Source organism: Gavialis gangeticus, unplaced genomic scaffold (assembly GCF_001723915.1).
Source record: "Gavialis gangeticus isolate Ggan-Ray unplaced genomic scaffold, GavGan_comp1, whole genome shotgun sequence".
Classification (NCBI taxonomy): Eukaryota; Metazoa; Chordata; order Crocodylia; family Gavialidae; genus Gavialis; species Gavialis gangeticus.
In genome coordinates this window covers 142,235,191-142,252,739 of record NW_017729025.1, presented here as the reverse complement: position 1 = coordinate 142,252,739, position 17,549 = coordinate 142,235,191, and the positions used below count along the sequence as shown (strand labels likewise).

Sequence of the window (17,549 nt, the reverse complement as noted above, 5' to 3'; positions counted from 1 at the left end):
AGGGGCCAGCATGGGCTCCGCCAGCTCTGGGGAAGTGCTCCGCTCCCCTGCCTCAGGGCTGGGGAGTGGAGCATTTTCCTGGAGCCAGCAGAGCCCGCCCCAGCCTCCATCCCTGCCTTGCCTCACCTTGGGGAGGAGCTGCTGCCTACCCCAGTGAGGCTCTGCCGCCTCCAGGACACTGCTCCACTCCCCAGATATGCCTCCTCACTCCCCAAGGTCATGCGGGGAAGCAGAGCAGTGTCCCGGAGCCAGCGGAGCCTCACTTGGGGCAGGCAGCAGCTCCTCCCCAAGGTGAGGCAAGGCAGGGATGGAGGCTGAGGCAGGGGGCCTCTATGGGCTCCACCGGCTCTGGGGAAGTACTCCACTCCCCAGCCCTGATGCAGGGGAGCGGAGCACTTGCCCGGAGCCGGCAGAGCCCGCACCAGGTTCCCACCCCCACCTTGCCTAGGAGCTGACCTTCAGCTCCTCTCCCGGTGCGCAGCCTTGAAAAGGCTGTGCGTGGCCACACTTTTAGTTGTGCGCGGCTGCGCATGTGCGCACCTTAGGGGGAACCTTGCTCCTTGCTTAATATCGTGGTTATGTTCTTGAAAAATGTGACTTTAAGCAAAATGATGTTAAGAGAATCCAATTACATCACAGTAGTTACATACTAGCAGGCGGCAGCCAGACAATGTTATAACCGAACACTACACGACTTTAAATGGGTACGTTCTCTAAGAGATCAACGACATAACAAAACAACGTTAACTGGGACAACATTAAGTGAGGAGTACCTGTACTAAATGACGGTACTGAACTTAGCAGCGGTTTGGGATCCCCAGCTCACCACAGAATTGAAGCAGGTTCCAATCAAGGTTTGGCATGAGACAAAAGTGCACACCCACAAAATACAAAGTGGCGGGTGTACTATAACCTCTCTAAACTCTAGGAGGTAACAGTCAGTTGTAATCGGTCTTCATTTAAAGCTGTAACAATCCTTCTGCTCCCAGAACGTAAATTCCCAGCGCCTTCCCATTTCTCTGCAAATTGTAGCATTTCCACCTTTATTGATCTTGACTGGGCAGTTAGGCCTGGTCCTTTTCACTATATTTTTCAAATGTATGTAAGCACAGAGAGGGACTTGGGCATTAGTTTTCTGGCAGGTATGAACATTTAAAAAACTTAATAAAAAACTGGTCTCCACTCTATCTGGTCTGTGTTCTTCCTACTTCCCCACCAAACCTAATCATTGAAGTAGAGAGAAGCACTCCCAAACTTCTAACATAAACCCCTAACATACACACAGGGTTTAATGACTACTCTTCCTCCACCTCCTTGTACACAGAAAAAATACTTTTTTATGTAGAATAATAGCTTTCAGCACTGATCTGACAAAGGAAGACATCACTAGCATACAAATTTTTTTGTTGTTTTTGTTTTTGTTTTTTTTTTTACGAGTAAGCCTCATGATTTTACATTTGTCTACTCATATGTCATCCCATAACATCCTAAATTGCTTTACAAACTTATGTAAGCAGTAGACAGTAATCACTTGCAGTCTCCCCCAGGATGAAATAACAACTGCTAAAAGGCTCCTACCCTGGGGGTCTTTAAGACAAGGCTAGACAATCACCTTGCTGGGGTCATTTGACCCCAGTACTCTTTTCTGCCATGGCAGGGGGGTGGACTTAATGATCTGCTCAGGTCCCTTCCGACCGTACTAACTATCAAGATCAGAGGGTGAATGAGAAGATCATCACTGGAGGAAACAGCAGAAGTACAGAGTAGAACAGAAAGTCTGAATTTGATCTCCCTCAATGTATAGGAGTAATTACAATGGACTGTAATCTCTTCAGGGAGAGGACTATATCTTTGGACATTGCCTTGCATGGTTTGGACACTACAAGAATACAAATAACCATAATGTCAGTGAAGTTTATGTAATCTTCAGGACACCTGTACAGTTGTCCCTAATTTAAGTGAAATCAAAATGAGCCCAGACTATAACTGGCTCACTTGGAATCTGACCAGGAAACCAAGTTTTACATATTGTTTTTAGAATATGTAGCCATCAACTCAGCATTTTTTCTTTTTCTAATCTCATCTGAAGCATTGATCCTTTACCAATGTGACTCTAGCATAGTACTGAAGCACTAAAACAGGCCAAATTCTTTCCTGGGGTGTACATAAGCAGCCCCTACTGAAGTCACTGAGAAAAGCATGCATTCAAAAATGCAGTTTTTACCCTAAATCACTAATCTCACTTCCTAAAGAATTTAAAGAGTTATTTGAGGATCAGTACAGAAGTGACCCAATTTTGTCTGGATTGCAAAGTCTAACAATATCACAATATGAAGTAAAAATCTAGGCAGTTGTCTATATTTGTCAGGGTTATATTACTAGTATATGATTATATATAATAAAAAGTTCATTCAACTTTATTCATCACACATGTATGACTCCAGACAAATAGAACAGACACACTTCTCAGTAACTTTTGTGGGTGACCACTGACTGACAGTAACCCCATGTATCAACTTTTTATAAACACATGTGTATATATGTATACAAAATATGCTTTTTTAATTCAGTTGTTGGGAGAGCTCACCATCACCACTACACCTGCAGCAAAGCCCAAAGGTAGCGTTCTAAAAAACATATCTAAAATTCTTTCCATCAGTAAAAGCAAAAATATTTCAAATGGCTAAAAACACACCAAATGAGAATTACCTGCCCAGCTGCAAATGTTAAGTCGCTGCTATATTGTATTGCTTGCTATACGCTAAGTCCTTCTCCACAAATACAAAAGAGACTATCAAGCATCACCCAGGGCTGGATCTAAAGACCATTAAAGTATTTCCCAAATGAAGTCAACAGCCTCAAAACATACTCCCAAGCCTCAGTCCCACTCTCTTAAAGGAAATAGAAATGTGGAACTTTCTCTACAACCCCCCTTTACTCCCATAAGATATACCAAAGCTTTATAGAAAACTATTATTGCTATAATCTTCTATGTGTTACACTGTAGTTGGATTTTGGGGTTTTTTGTTTTCTTGAACATATCTTTTTTCTTCAATTAATACAGGTAATAAAAGGTGTAAAACCTTACCTGTCCACAAGGAGCATTTTGCAGAGAGACAGTAAACTTGCCAGACGTCAGGCTTTTTGCCAGAATATATTGGCAGGAAGCTTGAAAAGTGTACTTGCGCCCATCAAATGTCATGAAGTGAATGTCTCCTGAGACAGAGCATTCAGCTGGGATATAAAAGAGATTAAGTTTTTGAATATGCCACAGAAATGTTTGTTGTAAATACTCAAAAGCTTTTATTATTGTCATAGAGATCAATAACTTTACTTTACTTGTCAATGCATTCACACTCTGTAATCAAATATTAGCAATATAGAGCGCAGTAGCCCAACTCAAAAGATTTCTATACAAATATGACCACTAAGCTTCAAAATTGGCTTGCGAGCCACTAAAAACCATTCCTCTCAGGAGATTAGCAATCAGTGACCTACAGGCAATATTGTCAGACTCAACTCTCAGGATTTAGACGATAAAGGGTTGTACAGTTTTGTTGTTGCTTACCCATGTTGGTTTGTTTTTTTAAAGATCACATGCATACACACTAAGCCTAAGATAAAATAAAATGATAAAAGTTGCTATGTCTCAAAAGTTGGAAGTGCCAGAATGACATTTAAAGGGAAGGCCTGCTTTGGATATAAGCTTCCTAACCTAATGAGAAGACCTTAAGCTAGGTTCAACAGGGGATGGAGACAAAAGTTCACAGGTAAATAGAGTACACAGTGACCTGGATGAAGGCTAAGAAAGAGGAGGCAATATGGAGAGCCTTAACAAGGTTGTACAATGCAAATTACCACGACCATCCCCTAGTTATCTAAGATTTTTATATACTAATGCAAGAGTTATGAAGCATAAGCAGGAAGAAATGGCATTGCTAGTACAAATAAAAAATTATGATCTAGTTGGAATCACTGAGACTTGGTAGGATAGTTCATGATTGGAATATTGTTATGGAGGAGTTATACCTGAAGGGCTGCCATACGAGAAAAAGGGAAACACCCCCTATTACTGGGGATTAGAGAGAGCCACAAGGTAATTATGAGTCAACAGTACGCTCTTGTTGCAAAACAAACCAACAGCATACTGGGATGTGTTAACATCTGTCACACGGAAATTATGGGAAGTAATTCTTACACTTGAATCTATACTGGTGAGACCTCACCTAGAGAACTGTGTCCAGTTTTAGACACCATATTTAAAGAAAGACAGAACAGAACAAATATTAGAGCTCTAGAAAGCATGGCATGAGAAAATTTTGGAAGAACTGGTATTTAGTACAGAGAAGGGAATAGTGAGAAGGAATGTTATAGCACTCTTTATATACATGAAAGACTTATAAAAGACGATGACAGGTACTCCCTGCATCCACAGGGGGCAGGAAGAAACAGTCTTAAACTGAAACAAGTGAAATTTTAGGTATATTAAAAGGAAACTTCTAGGTATAAGGGCAATTAGGCAATGGAAATACTACCATATTTATTCAAATACTAAGACAAGGTCTTCCCCACCCCCAGTCAGCATGGGGGGAGGGGGAAATCAATCATCTTACCTTCGCATACAAGGAAACCTCATTAAATACATTGTCTATCATTAAACTGCTGATAAAAGCAGCATGTGCTCAATAATGGAAACCAAGTATGAAGCCAATTAAATGCCGCCAACACTGAGTGTGACTAAAATACATGGCCCATATTGGACACATACTGATAGGAACATTTATGTATGTGTGTGTTTGTGTGTGCGCTTGTGTGTGTGTGCATGTGGCTCTTAAAAAAGAAAACATGCAGCTGCTTCACCAGGAGGAAACAGACACCAGGCCTGGAAGTACTGCAATACCAGACCAGCACTCATAGAGCCCAGAACAAGCTCCGACACCCTCCCCTAGTGCCAATAATGTTGAAGGGAACTTCCCACCTTTTTTCTTTCTAAATTGTGTCTCAGGCTAAATTAGTCAAACCAGTTCCAAATTCCATCCACTGAGCAGAGCTCAGTTGTTCAGGTCTGTGTGGTGTCACCACCAGCAAGCATCTTCCTTCCCAGACTCTTCAGCCTGGGACTTCAGTTATTCCTAAATCCATGGCAAGCATCCTACATGCAAGCTTCAAGCCCAGAGGGGATGCAGAGGAAAATAAATAGTTTATCTGTAGGTACGACTGATAGTGCCATCTATAACAAATATCCTAGTGCTCTGTAAGGCCATATGGAACAAAATGAGAAATGCAACTGCTATGAAAATTACTTTACTATCTATTCTTCTGTTTGTATGTAAAAGTGTATACATGTGAACACTGTATAAACATATTTTAATAAGATTTCTCATTAAGGGCAGCATTTGCTTGTAATTAATCATTAACAGATTTAAAAACTAAGGTTTACAATATAACACCAGTTCCTTTAGACATACCTGGACAGGTAAGATTTGTACAACTCCACTTTCCTCCAATGCAAGTACTGAAATTAAAAACAAATAATCAAAAGTTGATTTTTTTTTTTAAATATATTATTTTAGAAAAAATGTAGAATGTTGTTCCTTACCTCCACTCCCTTGTTTTCTGCTCCATGGAGAAATCACCAGAGACTTTTGAAAGTCTCTCAAAAACAACAGAGAGAAATGTAATGTTGCAGCAGCAGGCAGGCAGTGACCATATCCCGAAATTGTGGGCAGTGGTGGGAAGTGGTTAAAAGCAGAAACATGACTGGATGAAATCCCATCTGTAACTGTGCATAAAACTTCCACAAAATCTAGAACTAGTCTTGCTTTTTTGTCTTTGGTAGTTTACTAGTAAAACTAATGATGACTGACCCCAAAAAGTCACATAAATTGAATTTCGATTTAACCACTTTAAAATATGGACTTTTATTCATTCAATTTCACTTGACCTTCTAGGAGGCTCAATATTCAGCTGGGAATCTCATAAAATACCTCACAGCACAATGGCACTTGCTCTTCATTGTATACTGAGAAGTTGTGAACATAAAGAGATACAAACATATAAAATAACAGCAAACAGTTATTCTTCCTTCCTCATTCCCCAGCACTTGGCATTTTGTGCTGGACTTAGTTTGAATCTAAGGGAAAAGTTGAGGTCAATTCTTGATCATCTCTTCTTACTAAAAGAAATACAGCACAATTCTACTAAAAATATCAAAATAGGATCCAGTTTTAAGGAAGAAAGAAGTCTCATTTTCTACGATTCTTGGTTCAGACTCACTAAAGAGATATTTAAGGAGCTCACACTAATTCTAAATATTTATATTGTTAGGCTCCTCTGAACAACTGAAACAGCAATGAGAATTAACTAGCACTTGTTGGCTATGTAATATTATTTAAATAGTCATTGTAGATTGGGAAACATAGCAGACATGTAATGACATGGCCAGATGCCCAGGACAGCTGCCACACACAGGGCCTTATCTTTCAGTTGCCACCACTCCACACGATGAAGGTTGTGATCGCATGGATATGGGAGCAGCTGCTTCTTTCTATCTGCCCTCTGGGCCCTGACCCCACATTTGGTGCCCAGAGTAGCTGCTTTGGTTACTCTGTCCTTATTATGCCACTGTATTGTAGCTCAGAAACTGTTGATAACAGGGTACTTGCTGTATCTATCACAGGGGCGGGCAATTATTTCAGGCAGAGGGCTGCTTACCCAGTTTTGTCAGGCTGTCGAGGGCTGCATGGGTAGCCCCGCCCCTTGACAGAAGCCCCACCCCCTGGTCACCATCTTGGGACCAATGTCGCAATGTCTTGTGACCAACGTCCCAGGGCCAGCACTGGTGGGGCCCAAAGCGGGGCACAGGCTGGCCAGGGTCTGTGGAGCTGGGCTGGGCTGCATCAGCAGGAGAGGGGGCAGCTGGCCCAGCTCCATAAAGCCCCTGCCAACTGGGACCCCACACTTCTGCACCCTGCTCTGGGCCCTGTGAGCACTGACCCCGGGGCACCGGTGTGAGCCCCATGCTCCCACTGGCTCCCTGCCCACTCGCACCCAGTGCCCCCCAGCCCCGCAGCACAGGCAGGGGGCACAGCACAGCCCTGACCCCCTGCTTGCCGGCAGGAAAGAAGCTGGTGCTGAATGCAGGGAAAAGCAGCCCCTCGCCCACCCCATAGCCGGCGCTCCCCACTGCAGGCACTTGCAGCCCATGTGGGGCTGTCTGGAGCAGGTACAGGCAGTCCCAGGTGGGCTGCAAGTGGCTGCAGCATGGGGCACTGGCCACACGGTGAGTGAGGGGCCCTTCTTCCCCACGCTCAGCACCAGCTTGTAACTGGGCTCCACTGCCAGCCTGCTAGTGGGGTTGAGTTACAAGGTGGTGCTGAGTGCGGGGTGGGGGGGGAAGCAGCCCCTCATCTACTCCATGCCTGGTGCCCCACACTGCAGCCACTCGCAGCCCACCTGGGGCTGCCTGTGCCTGCTCTGGACAGCCCCGCATGGACTGAGTGTGCCTGCAGCAGGGAGCTCCAGCTATGGGGTGGGGGAGGGGCTGCTTTTCTCTATGCAGGGAAGGAACCCAGGGAAAAGCTGAGTGCGGGGGGAAAAGCAGCCCCTCCTCCACCCCATGGCCGGTGCCCCACACTGCAGCCACTCGCAGCCTGCACTCATCTGTCCGGAGCAGGCACAGGTAGCCCTGCACAGACCGCGAGCAGCTGCAGCACAGGGCACCGGGCATGGGACAAGGAAGGGACTGCTTCCCCTCGCCACGCTCCTTCCATGCCCAGGGTCCCCCCCGGCCCTTCTTCCCCCCACAGCTTACCTGCAGTTCCAGCGCTACATGCTCCCAGGGCAGAAGCCCCAACTGGGGGGTAGGGCCAGGTGGGCCCCCTGTTGTTGGAGCCCGCCGGGCTTCCCCTGGGTCCTACTGCCCTTGGCTCCTTTCATTTTTGACAGGAACCAAGGGCAGAGAAATACTAATTTTCTACATTTTTAGGGGCCCCACGGGTAGGATAGAATGGCCTCACGGGCTGCATCTGGCCCGCGGGCCGTATTTTGCCCATGCCTGATCTATCAGCATCCATTTCTTCTGCATTTTTTTAAGTGTGGAAAGCAGTATATGCAGTTATGGAATGCCTAAATCACCACAGCATTTTAATTATAGCAGTCAGGAGTATCCTCTTTTCAATGTAGGATGATGCAGTAAGTCACTTCCCAATTCTATGATATGGAAGAAAATACTGTCACTCATCTTTCTATTGTTCTAATATATTTACATAATCTAAGAATAAACTCACAGTCTCAAAATACCATATTTACCCAAATCGAAGACAGCTTCAAACTTAGGACAATGCCTACAATATTTAGATTCTATACATGGAAAATGATAAATATGTTGTAATTTTCAAATGTTGCAAATCTAATTAATAGACGATCATTTTAAATTCCTCCCACCTCCCCTCCCAATTGCTGGGGGAAAAGCAGTGGCAGAGTGCTCTGGCTCTGGGACAGCAAGAAGCAACAGCATCCCTAGTCTGGCCTTAGCCTAAGCCAGACAGGGAGAGGTAGCATCAGCTCCTGGAGCCAAATCAGAAGGTAAGGGGGAAAAGAAGCAGCTGTATGGGGGGGCAGGTTTCCCCACCATCCTGCAACCTCTCCCCCCAACCCAAACAAGCCACTCCAGATGGGGGCAGGCAACAGCTCAGTTCTGGCCCCAGAAGCCCAGGGCCAAATCTGGAGCTGACTCACTGCCTACTCCAGGTTGGTACTTAAATCTAAGATAAAGCTTTTTCCCCCTGCTATTTTGTCTGGGGGAGGGGAACTTGCCTTGGATTCGAGCAAATATGGTGAGAAGGAAATACATTATAAACAATTGATTATAATGTTAAAAACTATAGGATAAGAAAGATCAACTAACTAAATCAGGTATGTTGTAAGAAAAGTGAAGGGACTAACCAGTTATTACACTCCTCATGCACCACAGAGCCCATTTTATAGAGACTTCCATGGTAGTCACAAGGGCATTCTGTTGGGTTGACACACAATCCATTCTCATAAATTAGACCTAGAAAAATAATCCAACATGAAAAGGAATTGTAAATAATCTCCACGAACAGCTGACAGCATTCTTTGGCTAACTAGTATGTCTAATAGTAAAACTTCTGCACCTGTGAAATAATTAAGCTTTAGACTATTTCAAAGGATTTTTTTTCATTTGTCAGAACAAAATTAATATTTAACTTAATGATTTGATCCCCAAATTGTCCCTGAAGTCATTGTCAGTTGCAGGGCATTTACACCTTTGAAAGTTATGCTACTTCATTTCAATGGTTGATAGATTTTGGTGGCTGTTGTTAAATGCCCATTTTTTATACTCTTGATGCCCAACCACATACTTCAATGTATTGTTTGCTATTTATTTTACAATTTTAACGTATACTCAAATTAATATTATTCCAGTACTGAGCCAAGGACTGAAAAACATAAGTACCCTACTGGAAGCTAAACAAATACCAAAACTGATTACACTTACAAACCTGTAAGATATTAGCTAGAACACTACCTTTAAGATTTATGGAGCAACACCACCCTATTCTGTCTATTTACCCTTCCAATCTAGAAGGGTAGGCAGAATTGCATATCCTGTAAATGGCAGTAGTAAATGGAGAATAAAGATAAATGTTGCCTTTCAGCATGTATACAGAGCTGACACACAGACATGCAAAGCATACATTGAGGACTCTGGCTCTCAATCATGTGATGTTATTGAAGTCTTCGTTTTCATTTTAAAAGTTTCTAATCTCTTGGTTACAAGAAAGGGCTTAATAACATGAAATGAGCGTAACTAATGCTGCGATGTCTTTCCATATCTAAAGACAGCCTCCACTATGGGAATAAGTAGCAGCCACTACAGCCAGTTGGAGACAACATATTTCACCTGAGAGAAAGCACTTTGTCCAGTGCCTAAATCAACATTTACAGATGTGTGTGTTCATTATTCTGGGTCAAACGCTGTCAAAGTGTAATAGATAAATTCATTACCACTTTCTCCCAGGATACCACAGAGCATGTTTGTGTCTGGCCAGAGTCCTGGGATAAGGTAGCTATGCAGTCCTTCAGGCATCCCACCATGCAGCATTCCCACTCCAACCACAGCCACTCTTGAACATGGAGCAGCCAGTCTAGTTGGAGAGACAGAACTCTACTGTCTGGAAGTGGCAGGTCAGAGGTGGCCTGGGTGTGATGTCCTGCAGCTATATTGTGACACTAAGGGTTCAGCTCTCCTACTGACTGCATAAAGAGGGAAGAGAAGGAACATCTCTACCTGAAAGGGAAAGGAGGCTACTGTCCACAGTGGGCACAATTGGTTTCCTTTGCAAGGGAATACCTAAAACCCCAAACTGCCTTATAATGTCTTCTGGCTCCATTAGATCCTCTCATGTCCCACATATTTCTGAGGTCAAATTTAGGAATAGAATAAAAATATTTGAGAAACAAAGCTGTATTACCATCTGGACAGTAACATCCATCGACACAGGGAAGCTCACTGTCAATACATTGTGTTTTTTGCTGGCATGAAACCGGGCAACAGTTGATGCATTCATTGTAGGTGAACTGTTCATCACAGGTAATAACTGAAAAATGAAACAGGCTGAGAAATGGAAAGGCATTATGCTACCACCTCAGTGCAAGAAAATATCATTCATGTTGCTTTCAGATAGCTTCCTTTTTGCTAAATAAGTTTGAGATTTGCCCTAATAAATTGTCCAAGTATTAATGAATATGTTGATGCTTTTTTCACAATTGTTTATAGTTTAGGAATCAAAGGACTTTTGATCAATATTTGAAACAGTGGTCTTATAATAAGCAAGCCAAAGAATTTCCTGAGAAAGACCTGCAATTTTTCCATATGGACTAGTGTTTAAGATATTCTAAAGTGATTTTAAAAAGCATTGAACATTTTATTAATACCTTACATTTATATCAAACCATTAATAATGAAAGATTCTTAAGTAAAGACTAAATATGGATATTAATCAGACACTGAAGTGCAACCAATGGCTATGCTGCACATAATCAAAATATGTCTATCCAGCAATATCCCTAAAGTACGTAAAAGTCTGCATACCACATTGCTGAAAGTGTGTCCGCCACCTGTGAAGGGGTTTTCCTGCATGGGCACAGGCCCTGGCATATTCAGTTAATGCTCGACACCAGGTTCCATTATCAGATGCTGACCTTATACAAAATAAAAATTACCATGACATTAGTTTCTCCCTACAGTCTTACAAATGCATAACCAAAGCTTCACCAATTTTCTAAGCCCTGTATTGTTTCGGCAATTAACATATTCTCTTTGGTTTTATACAAATAACATTTTGAACTACTGGGTTGGTTAAATGACCTAAAATTCTTAGGCAGATAAGTATTCTACCTTGCTTTGGAGGCTGCTGATCAACATACCTTAGTCTTCATTCTGATCTAATTTATAGCCATATAAATTAGGAACAACTCTTTTAAAGGTAACAGATTTATAGTAGCATAAAACATTGAGAGAACTGGGTTCTTGACCTTTTTTTTAAGTTAAAAGAAATTCTCAAGAAAAAAAAAATACTAAGATGAAAGAAAGCACCATATAAGATGTGCACCAATGCCCACTATACTTGCATAGTGACAGAAAACCTGAGGCAACCAGAGGGGAACTCAGGTGCCTTTATGGGAACACCAGAAGCATGGGCAACAGACAGGAGGAACTGGCTCTCCTGATAGACGAGGACTTTGACCTCATAGGGTTGACATTGATGGGACAACACACATCGGGCAGCGTATATCGACGGCTATAAGCTCTACAGGAAGGACTGCATTCTGTTCTCCCAGCAGGGTACATTTTGGACTTGTCTCTCTTGGTGGTCAGAAGTTTGCTGAATTTTACTGGAGGTTTGGGATTGGCTATAAAAGGCATTGTGGAGGCCACACAGTACAGAGCCTGGGGCATTCTGCATCTTGAATCCTGAATGGAGCAGGGGTGCAAAGGAGGCTGAATCCAAGAAGTAGAGGCTAGAGATAGTGAGCTAAGGCCAAGGGTTACAGCCAAAGACAAGAAGGCTGAAATCTGGCCAGTGGGGCTGAAGCCCAGGGGAGGTCTGAGGCTGAAATAGGGGCTAGGGACCTGAGTAGGCAAAAAATATCATCTGGGCTGGAAGTCTCCACCAATGGAGTGTGAGTAACACCTGCAAGGCATGGGTGTGACTACTGGCGGAGGCTGGAGGTCACAATAAGCATTAGCAGGCTACAACTGGTGCCACTGGGGCACGAGACTCATTAATTAAGTTATGCAAGGGCCTGAAGAATGATATAGAGGTGAATGCATTTAATGCCAATTGGCCTAAAACAGAAAGACAAGCACCAGGAGAAAAAGTGGCACCAAAGGTCTCACCCCAATCCCAGAGGGCATTCACCTTACCTTTATAATAACATTCCATCCAGCCATGGCAGACAGGTTAGGTGGTAGCTTGGGGAGACCAAGTGAGACGAGATGGGGAAGGGTAGTTCAGCCAACAATAAGTGCCATACCACTCTCTTCCCCTCTCCCCTTTCCCTTACCTCCCCCAGGCAGATCTTGCTATAAAATATTTGTCTTACCTATTCTTAAAATGTCGTGAACAACCCACACTCACAACTACTAGACACAGTGCCTGAATACTCCAACTTGCCACAGGAAAAGCAGGGGGATGAGGGCACTTTTAAACTACAGTCAGAAGCAGTCCACACAAAACTGCTTACTGGATGGCCAGAAAACAGCCTAATCTTTAAGCACTGTAGATAAGTTAACTATTCATCTTCTTACTTTGTAAGATTCGCTTACAGTTTCTAGAAGTTTTTACTTGTTTGCCATGTAGTAAACCTGCATCACAAGAACAGAACATGCTAATGATTGGATATTTTTAGCACCAAAATGCATACCAGTCTAGGACAGGTAAATTAAGTAATTTAAAACCAACTGAAAGTAAGCGAAGCTAATTCTTTCCTCACTTGACGCCAGAGAAAGTGGGACTGTCTCCAGTGAACTCTGTGATGGTTTGTAAATGTAAAAGCAGGATAAATGAGAAGAGAATCTGGCCCATTTTGTTTCAGTACAAAAACTATTAGAGACAATGTTAAAAATAAAAAAGGCAAGTATTACTTCTCCTAAGCTTGGAAAAATGTTTTCCAGATGGAAGGAAAATGTTTTTTTCTACTAGCTTTTGAGTTACCAGGGGAAAAAAAGCTTACTTACATGCAGAGGTCATTGGTGCAACTGGCCATGAAAGGAAGAGGACTCACATAGTCGTGACACTGTTCAAATGGGGGCCACAACAGTGTATTGCATAAAGCATAGACCTTCTAAAAAAAAACCAAAAAGATAACTGTTGTGAACAGAATGGTTTTTTTTAACAATAAGTGTAATCAATACAGCACATGGTGCAAAGATACTGTTTCCTAGGGCTCTGCAAAATTTCGGCACCTGTTTTATTTTGGTCTGTTTTGGCACCGGAAACACTGAATCCGAATCAGAACAGAAGGGTCAGAAACATCTGCAAACCGAAACGAGGTAACTGAAATGTTTCGAAAATGTTTCAGAAAATTTCAGAGTTTTGGAGCTGGGCTTACAGGGAAACAGCTGTATGCTGCTGCTCTGCTGCATGACTCAGCTCCACAGGGAGCAGAGATCTGCGCCAGGGGTCTCCTCGCTGCCGCTGCCCGCTCTGCACTGCCCTGGAGACATGGGGCTGCACGGGGTGGGCAGCGGAGAGAAGACCCCGGCACGGATCGCTGCCCCCTGTGGAGCTGAGTCACACAACAGTGCGGTACTGGTCCAGGAAATATCATATCCTCTCAACAGCTGAAAGCAGCTTCCAGAAGTATGTTGTTCTCCAGCCTAGTGCCATCACAGTGTTGACTCCTCAGACCTTTCTGCTGATGTCTATATAACTGGATATGGACAAAAGTGGAGCTGAGTCAGCATTCTCAAGTTTGGAATTAGAATTATCCATACCAGAACACTTTTTCCATTTATAAAACTAGGCAGTTCTAGCCAACTACCTGTACTACCTCAACATGCTTCTACAAACTTTAAACATTGGCCTATCCTGAAAAAAGTCTTCCAACACCTCCCTGCCTGAATTAAGACAATGAGCAATCTTCTCCAAATATGTGTATTTGTTTTGATCTTAAGCTGAATAATATAGTGCTAGCCCCTTGCATATTAATGAAGAAACCAGTTCCTCTTTAACTGGAGAAAAATATGTTGTGTTTTTGTGTGTTGTGCCACACTATCTGCACCTCCACTTTCGAAATCCCAGATCCACCCATGCACATGCATGCACACATCTATTGTGACCTTTTTTTTAAGATATCCCTCTTTGTGTTTTGAAGACTCTGTGTTCTCTTCTTTAAATTAAACAATCCAAGTTCTTCCCACTTTTCCTCATCTCATGTTTTCTAGACTGCAAATCCTTTCTTCTTTTCTTTCCTGCTCTCCAAAGTGGCTGCAGGGGTGCTTTAACCAAGGCTCATTGAATAAGGTTTAACTAAAGTGTCCCTGCTGCCATTCTGAAGTGCAGGGACACTGATACACAACATTCAGAGGCTGGCTGGACTGTGCTAATTAGGCTGAAGTATGTATAATTACAGCACATCAGAGCAGCATCCTGGCATGTCTACAGGTATGTTAAAGTTCTGCCCCCTCCCTCTTTCCCCTCCTCCCCGCATCTTGATTACAGAGATGATATACTTGGTCCCTCCAAGATAAAAAAAAAAATCTTTAATCTGATTAAAACATTGGAACCAGATATGGAGGATTTCACTCCATATATGCCAGAAGATTTAAAGACCAAATAAGAAAAAGTAGATGAAAAAAAAACAAGGAAAATCCAACTCCATTAACCATTCTAATCCCCTTTCCAGACATGCATGCATCTTTGAGGAGGAAGGGAAGAAAAGAGGATGTGAGAAATACCTTCTTCCACAAACCCAATCTTCCTCTCTATACCTACCTTCAAAGAAACAAAGGAAGAGAATCTTGTCAAAGCTCTTGTAAGCTATGAGAGACAGATTTTTAAACACACAAGCCTAAAAATTGCATCCCTTAAGAAACACAAAGTCCTCCAGACAGTTAGTGCTACAATGATATGCTGTAGTGATCAGCTTGCAGGAATAACAACTTGGGAAGCAGGGTACTCCTGCTTCACAGTCTCTTTTGAAGCCTACCTTCCAGATTGCCTTAAGACATCTGCTTTTGTTCAAGAACATTCTTACAACAAAGGTTAAATTGAGCAGCATGTCCAGTTTGGGCCTTATAAGAATTACAGGCTAAGTTAATTGTCATTATTCATTTTGACTCAAACCTGCAAAGAGACTTGGCTTTGCATCAGACAGGGTGGCTCATAGTTAAAAGAGTCCTCTTCTTTGGGAGCACCTTGTGGAGGATTTTCCCTCCAGCTCTCAACAAATTCTACGATGTCTTCCGTCAATTTTCCTTTAAAATAAAAGAAAAAAGGCACACAAATATCAATGCTGTAATCTGACAAAACATCAATAACTGCATTCCTATAGCACCTTCCATCTATCCACCACAATATTCTTAACAACTATATCAGAGGGTGACTGGAAGTTAAAGAGTTAGTAATAACTGACCAGCTATGTTCCTACAGCTCTGAGATGCAACATACTGTCAGTTTACCCCTTGAAGACAACCTGCTTCCTACAAATGCCTAGAAGAGTGCATTTAGAAAGAATATTGTAGGGAGGGGCAATGTCATTATCAGGCTGGTAGCCTGGAAACTGAGAATGATAAGGAGTTCTGTTGTCAATGCACAGACTTTAAATGGCTAAGGCAGTGTTTCCCAAAATTTTGATATCTTGATGCACACTTTTTTTCTGGATTAAAATTGGCAGCACACATAACTCTTACACCCGAAAAGAGGCATGTATGTGTGCATATTTTTTTCAAAACAAACAACATACGCCATTCCCCTGCCAAAGGAAATCATACCAGTCCTGAGATGTACTCTTAAAAAACATCATTTTTCTGAATTTCATGGTACCCCAGGTGAAAATCAGAGACACATTTCTAAATTCAAAAAAGATGTGGAGGAAAGGCTTTGAAGCCAAAAGAAAAGAGAATTACTGATCTAACTGGTTCCACCTCCCCTTGCTGTGCCCTCTTTTCACTGTCTGTCCTGCTGCAACCCCTGCCAACCCCTGATCTATACTTCAGGGGAAAAGGGCAAACCCCACTGCTAAGGCTGCTCCTGCAGGGTTTTGCATGCCAATAACTACCACCATGGCCCCTCATGCCAGCCATGGGAGCATAAGAGGAACAGAGAGGAAGAACTGAGCTGATAAGTGTTGCTGTGTCTGTGGGTGCCTGGACACGTGACACCATTACCATGTACACATGATGAAAATGTCACTGTGTGGCTTACTGGCATCACACTGTACATGTGCAAGTGTTTTGGATGTTTAAAATAAGTTTGTATCGTTGCAAACTAAATTACATCCTGATGTAGTTTAGTTTGTAATGATGCAAATTGCAATGATGCAGCTGTCAGCTTGCTCCCTTGCCCCCTTGGTTGCAGTCTGCAGGGAGAAAGAAAAAAAAGGATCCGGCCCCTCAGCGCTTCTGCCTTCATCAGGCTCCTGCGGCTGGCAGGACACCTGGGGCCACCCAGGAACAGCCTGGCTTGCCCCTGGGGCAGTGCGGGAAGGTGGCTGGAAGGTGGCTGGGTTTGCTGGTGGTTGGAGAAAGTGGCAGGGGTGGTACACAGGGCACTGGAAGCCTAGGCAGGCTCCTAGGTGGCCAGGTACTGCTCCAGCTCAGAAGAGGTCAATCCAACACTTCACCAAGCCCACCCAGGCTTCCAGTGCCCTGTGCATCATCCCCAGCACCTTCTCCAGCTGCCAGCAAACCCAGCCGGCCCTCCTGCCACCTCCCCACACTGGCCCAGGGTCAAGCTGGGTGTGCTGGCAGCCAGAGAAGGCAGGAGGGATGCTGCACGGGGCACTGGAAGCCTGGGCAGGCTTGGAAAAGCATTGGATCATGTGCCTCTGAGCTGGGGCAGCACTCAGAGAGCTAGAAGCCCACCTGGCCAGCCCCGCACCCCATGCACCATCCCTGCTACTTTGTCCGGCCGCCAGCAAACCCAGCCACCCTCATGACACCTCCCTGCACTTCCCTAGGGGCAACCAGCCCATTTCTGGGTGGCCCCAGACATCCTGACAGCTGCAGGAGCCTGCTGAAGGCAGAAGCAGTGAGAGACCCAATCCTTTCCTACCCCCCGCATTAAGCCTGCCCTCCTCTCCTGTTGCTAAGACTCCTATTTCCACTTACTGAAAGGAACACTATTAGAATTAAAAACACATTTTCATAGATTTCATAGACATTAGGGCTGGAAGGGACCTCGGAAGATCATCAAGACCAGCCCTCCACCCGAAGGGCAGGAAGTCAGCTGGGGTCATAGGATCCCAGCAAGATAAGCATCCAATTTACTCTTGAAGGTGTTCAATGTAGGTGTTTG

The 17,549-nt window shown here is 43.6% G+C and overlaps 1 protein-coding gene across 1 annotated transcript in view; it reads right to left on the bottom strand.

Moving 5' to 3' along the window:
- OTOG (otogelin) overlaps positions 1–17,549 on the bottom strand; it is a 252,596-nt gene that overhangs the window by 176,695 nt on the left and 58,352 nt on the right. Inside the window, exons 8-14 of the mRNA XM_019519978.1 lie at positions 15,378–15,508; positions 13,268–13,374; positions 11,120–11,229; positions 10,500–10,625; positions 8,947–9,055; positions 5,469–5,515; positions 3,089–3,234 (exon numbers count right to left, since the gene is read on the bottom strand). Coding sequence (XP_019375523.1) covers positions 3,089–3,234; positions 5,469–5,515; positions 8,947–9,055; positions 10,500–10,625; positions 11,120–11,229; positions 13,268–13,374; positions 15,378–15,508 — 776 coding nt within the window. The remainder of the gene's footprint in view (positions 1–3,088; positions 3,235–5,468; positions 5,516–8,946; positions 9,056–10,499; positions 10,626–11,119; positions 11,230–13,267; positions 13,375–15,377; positions 15,509–17,549) is intronic.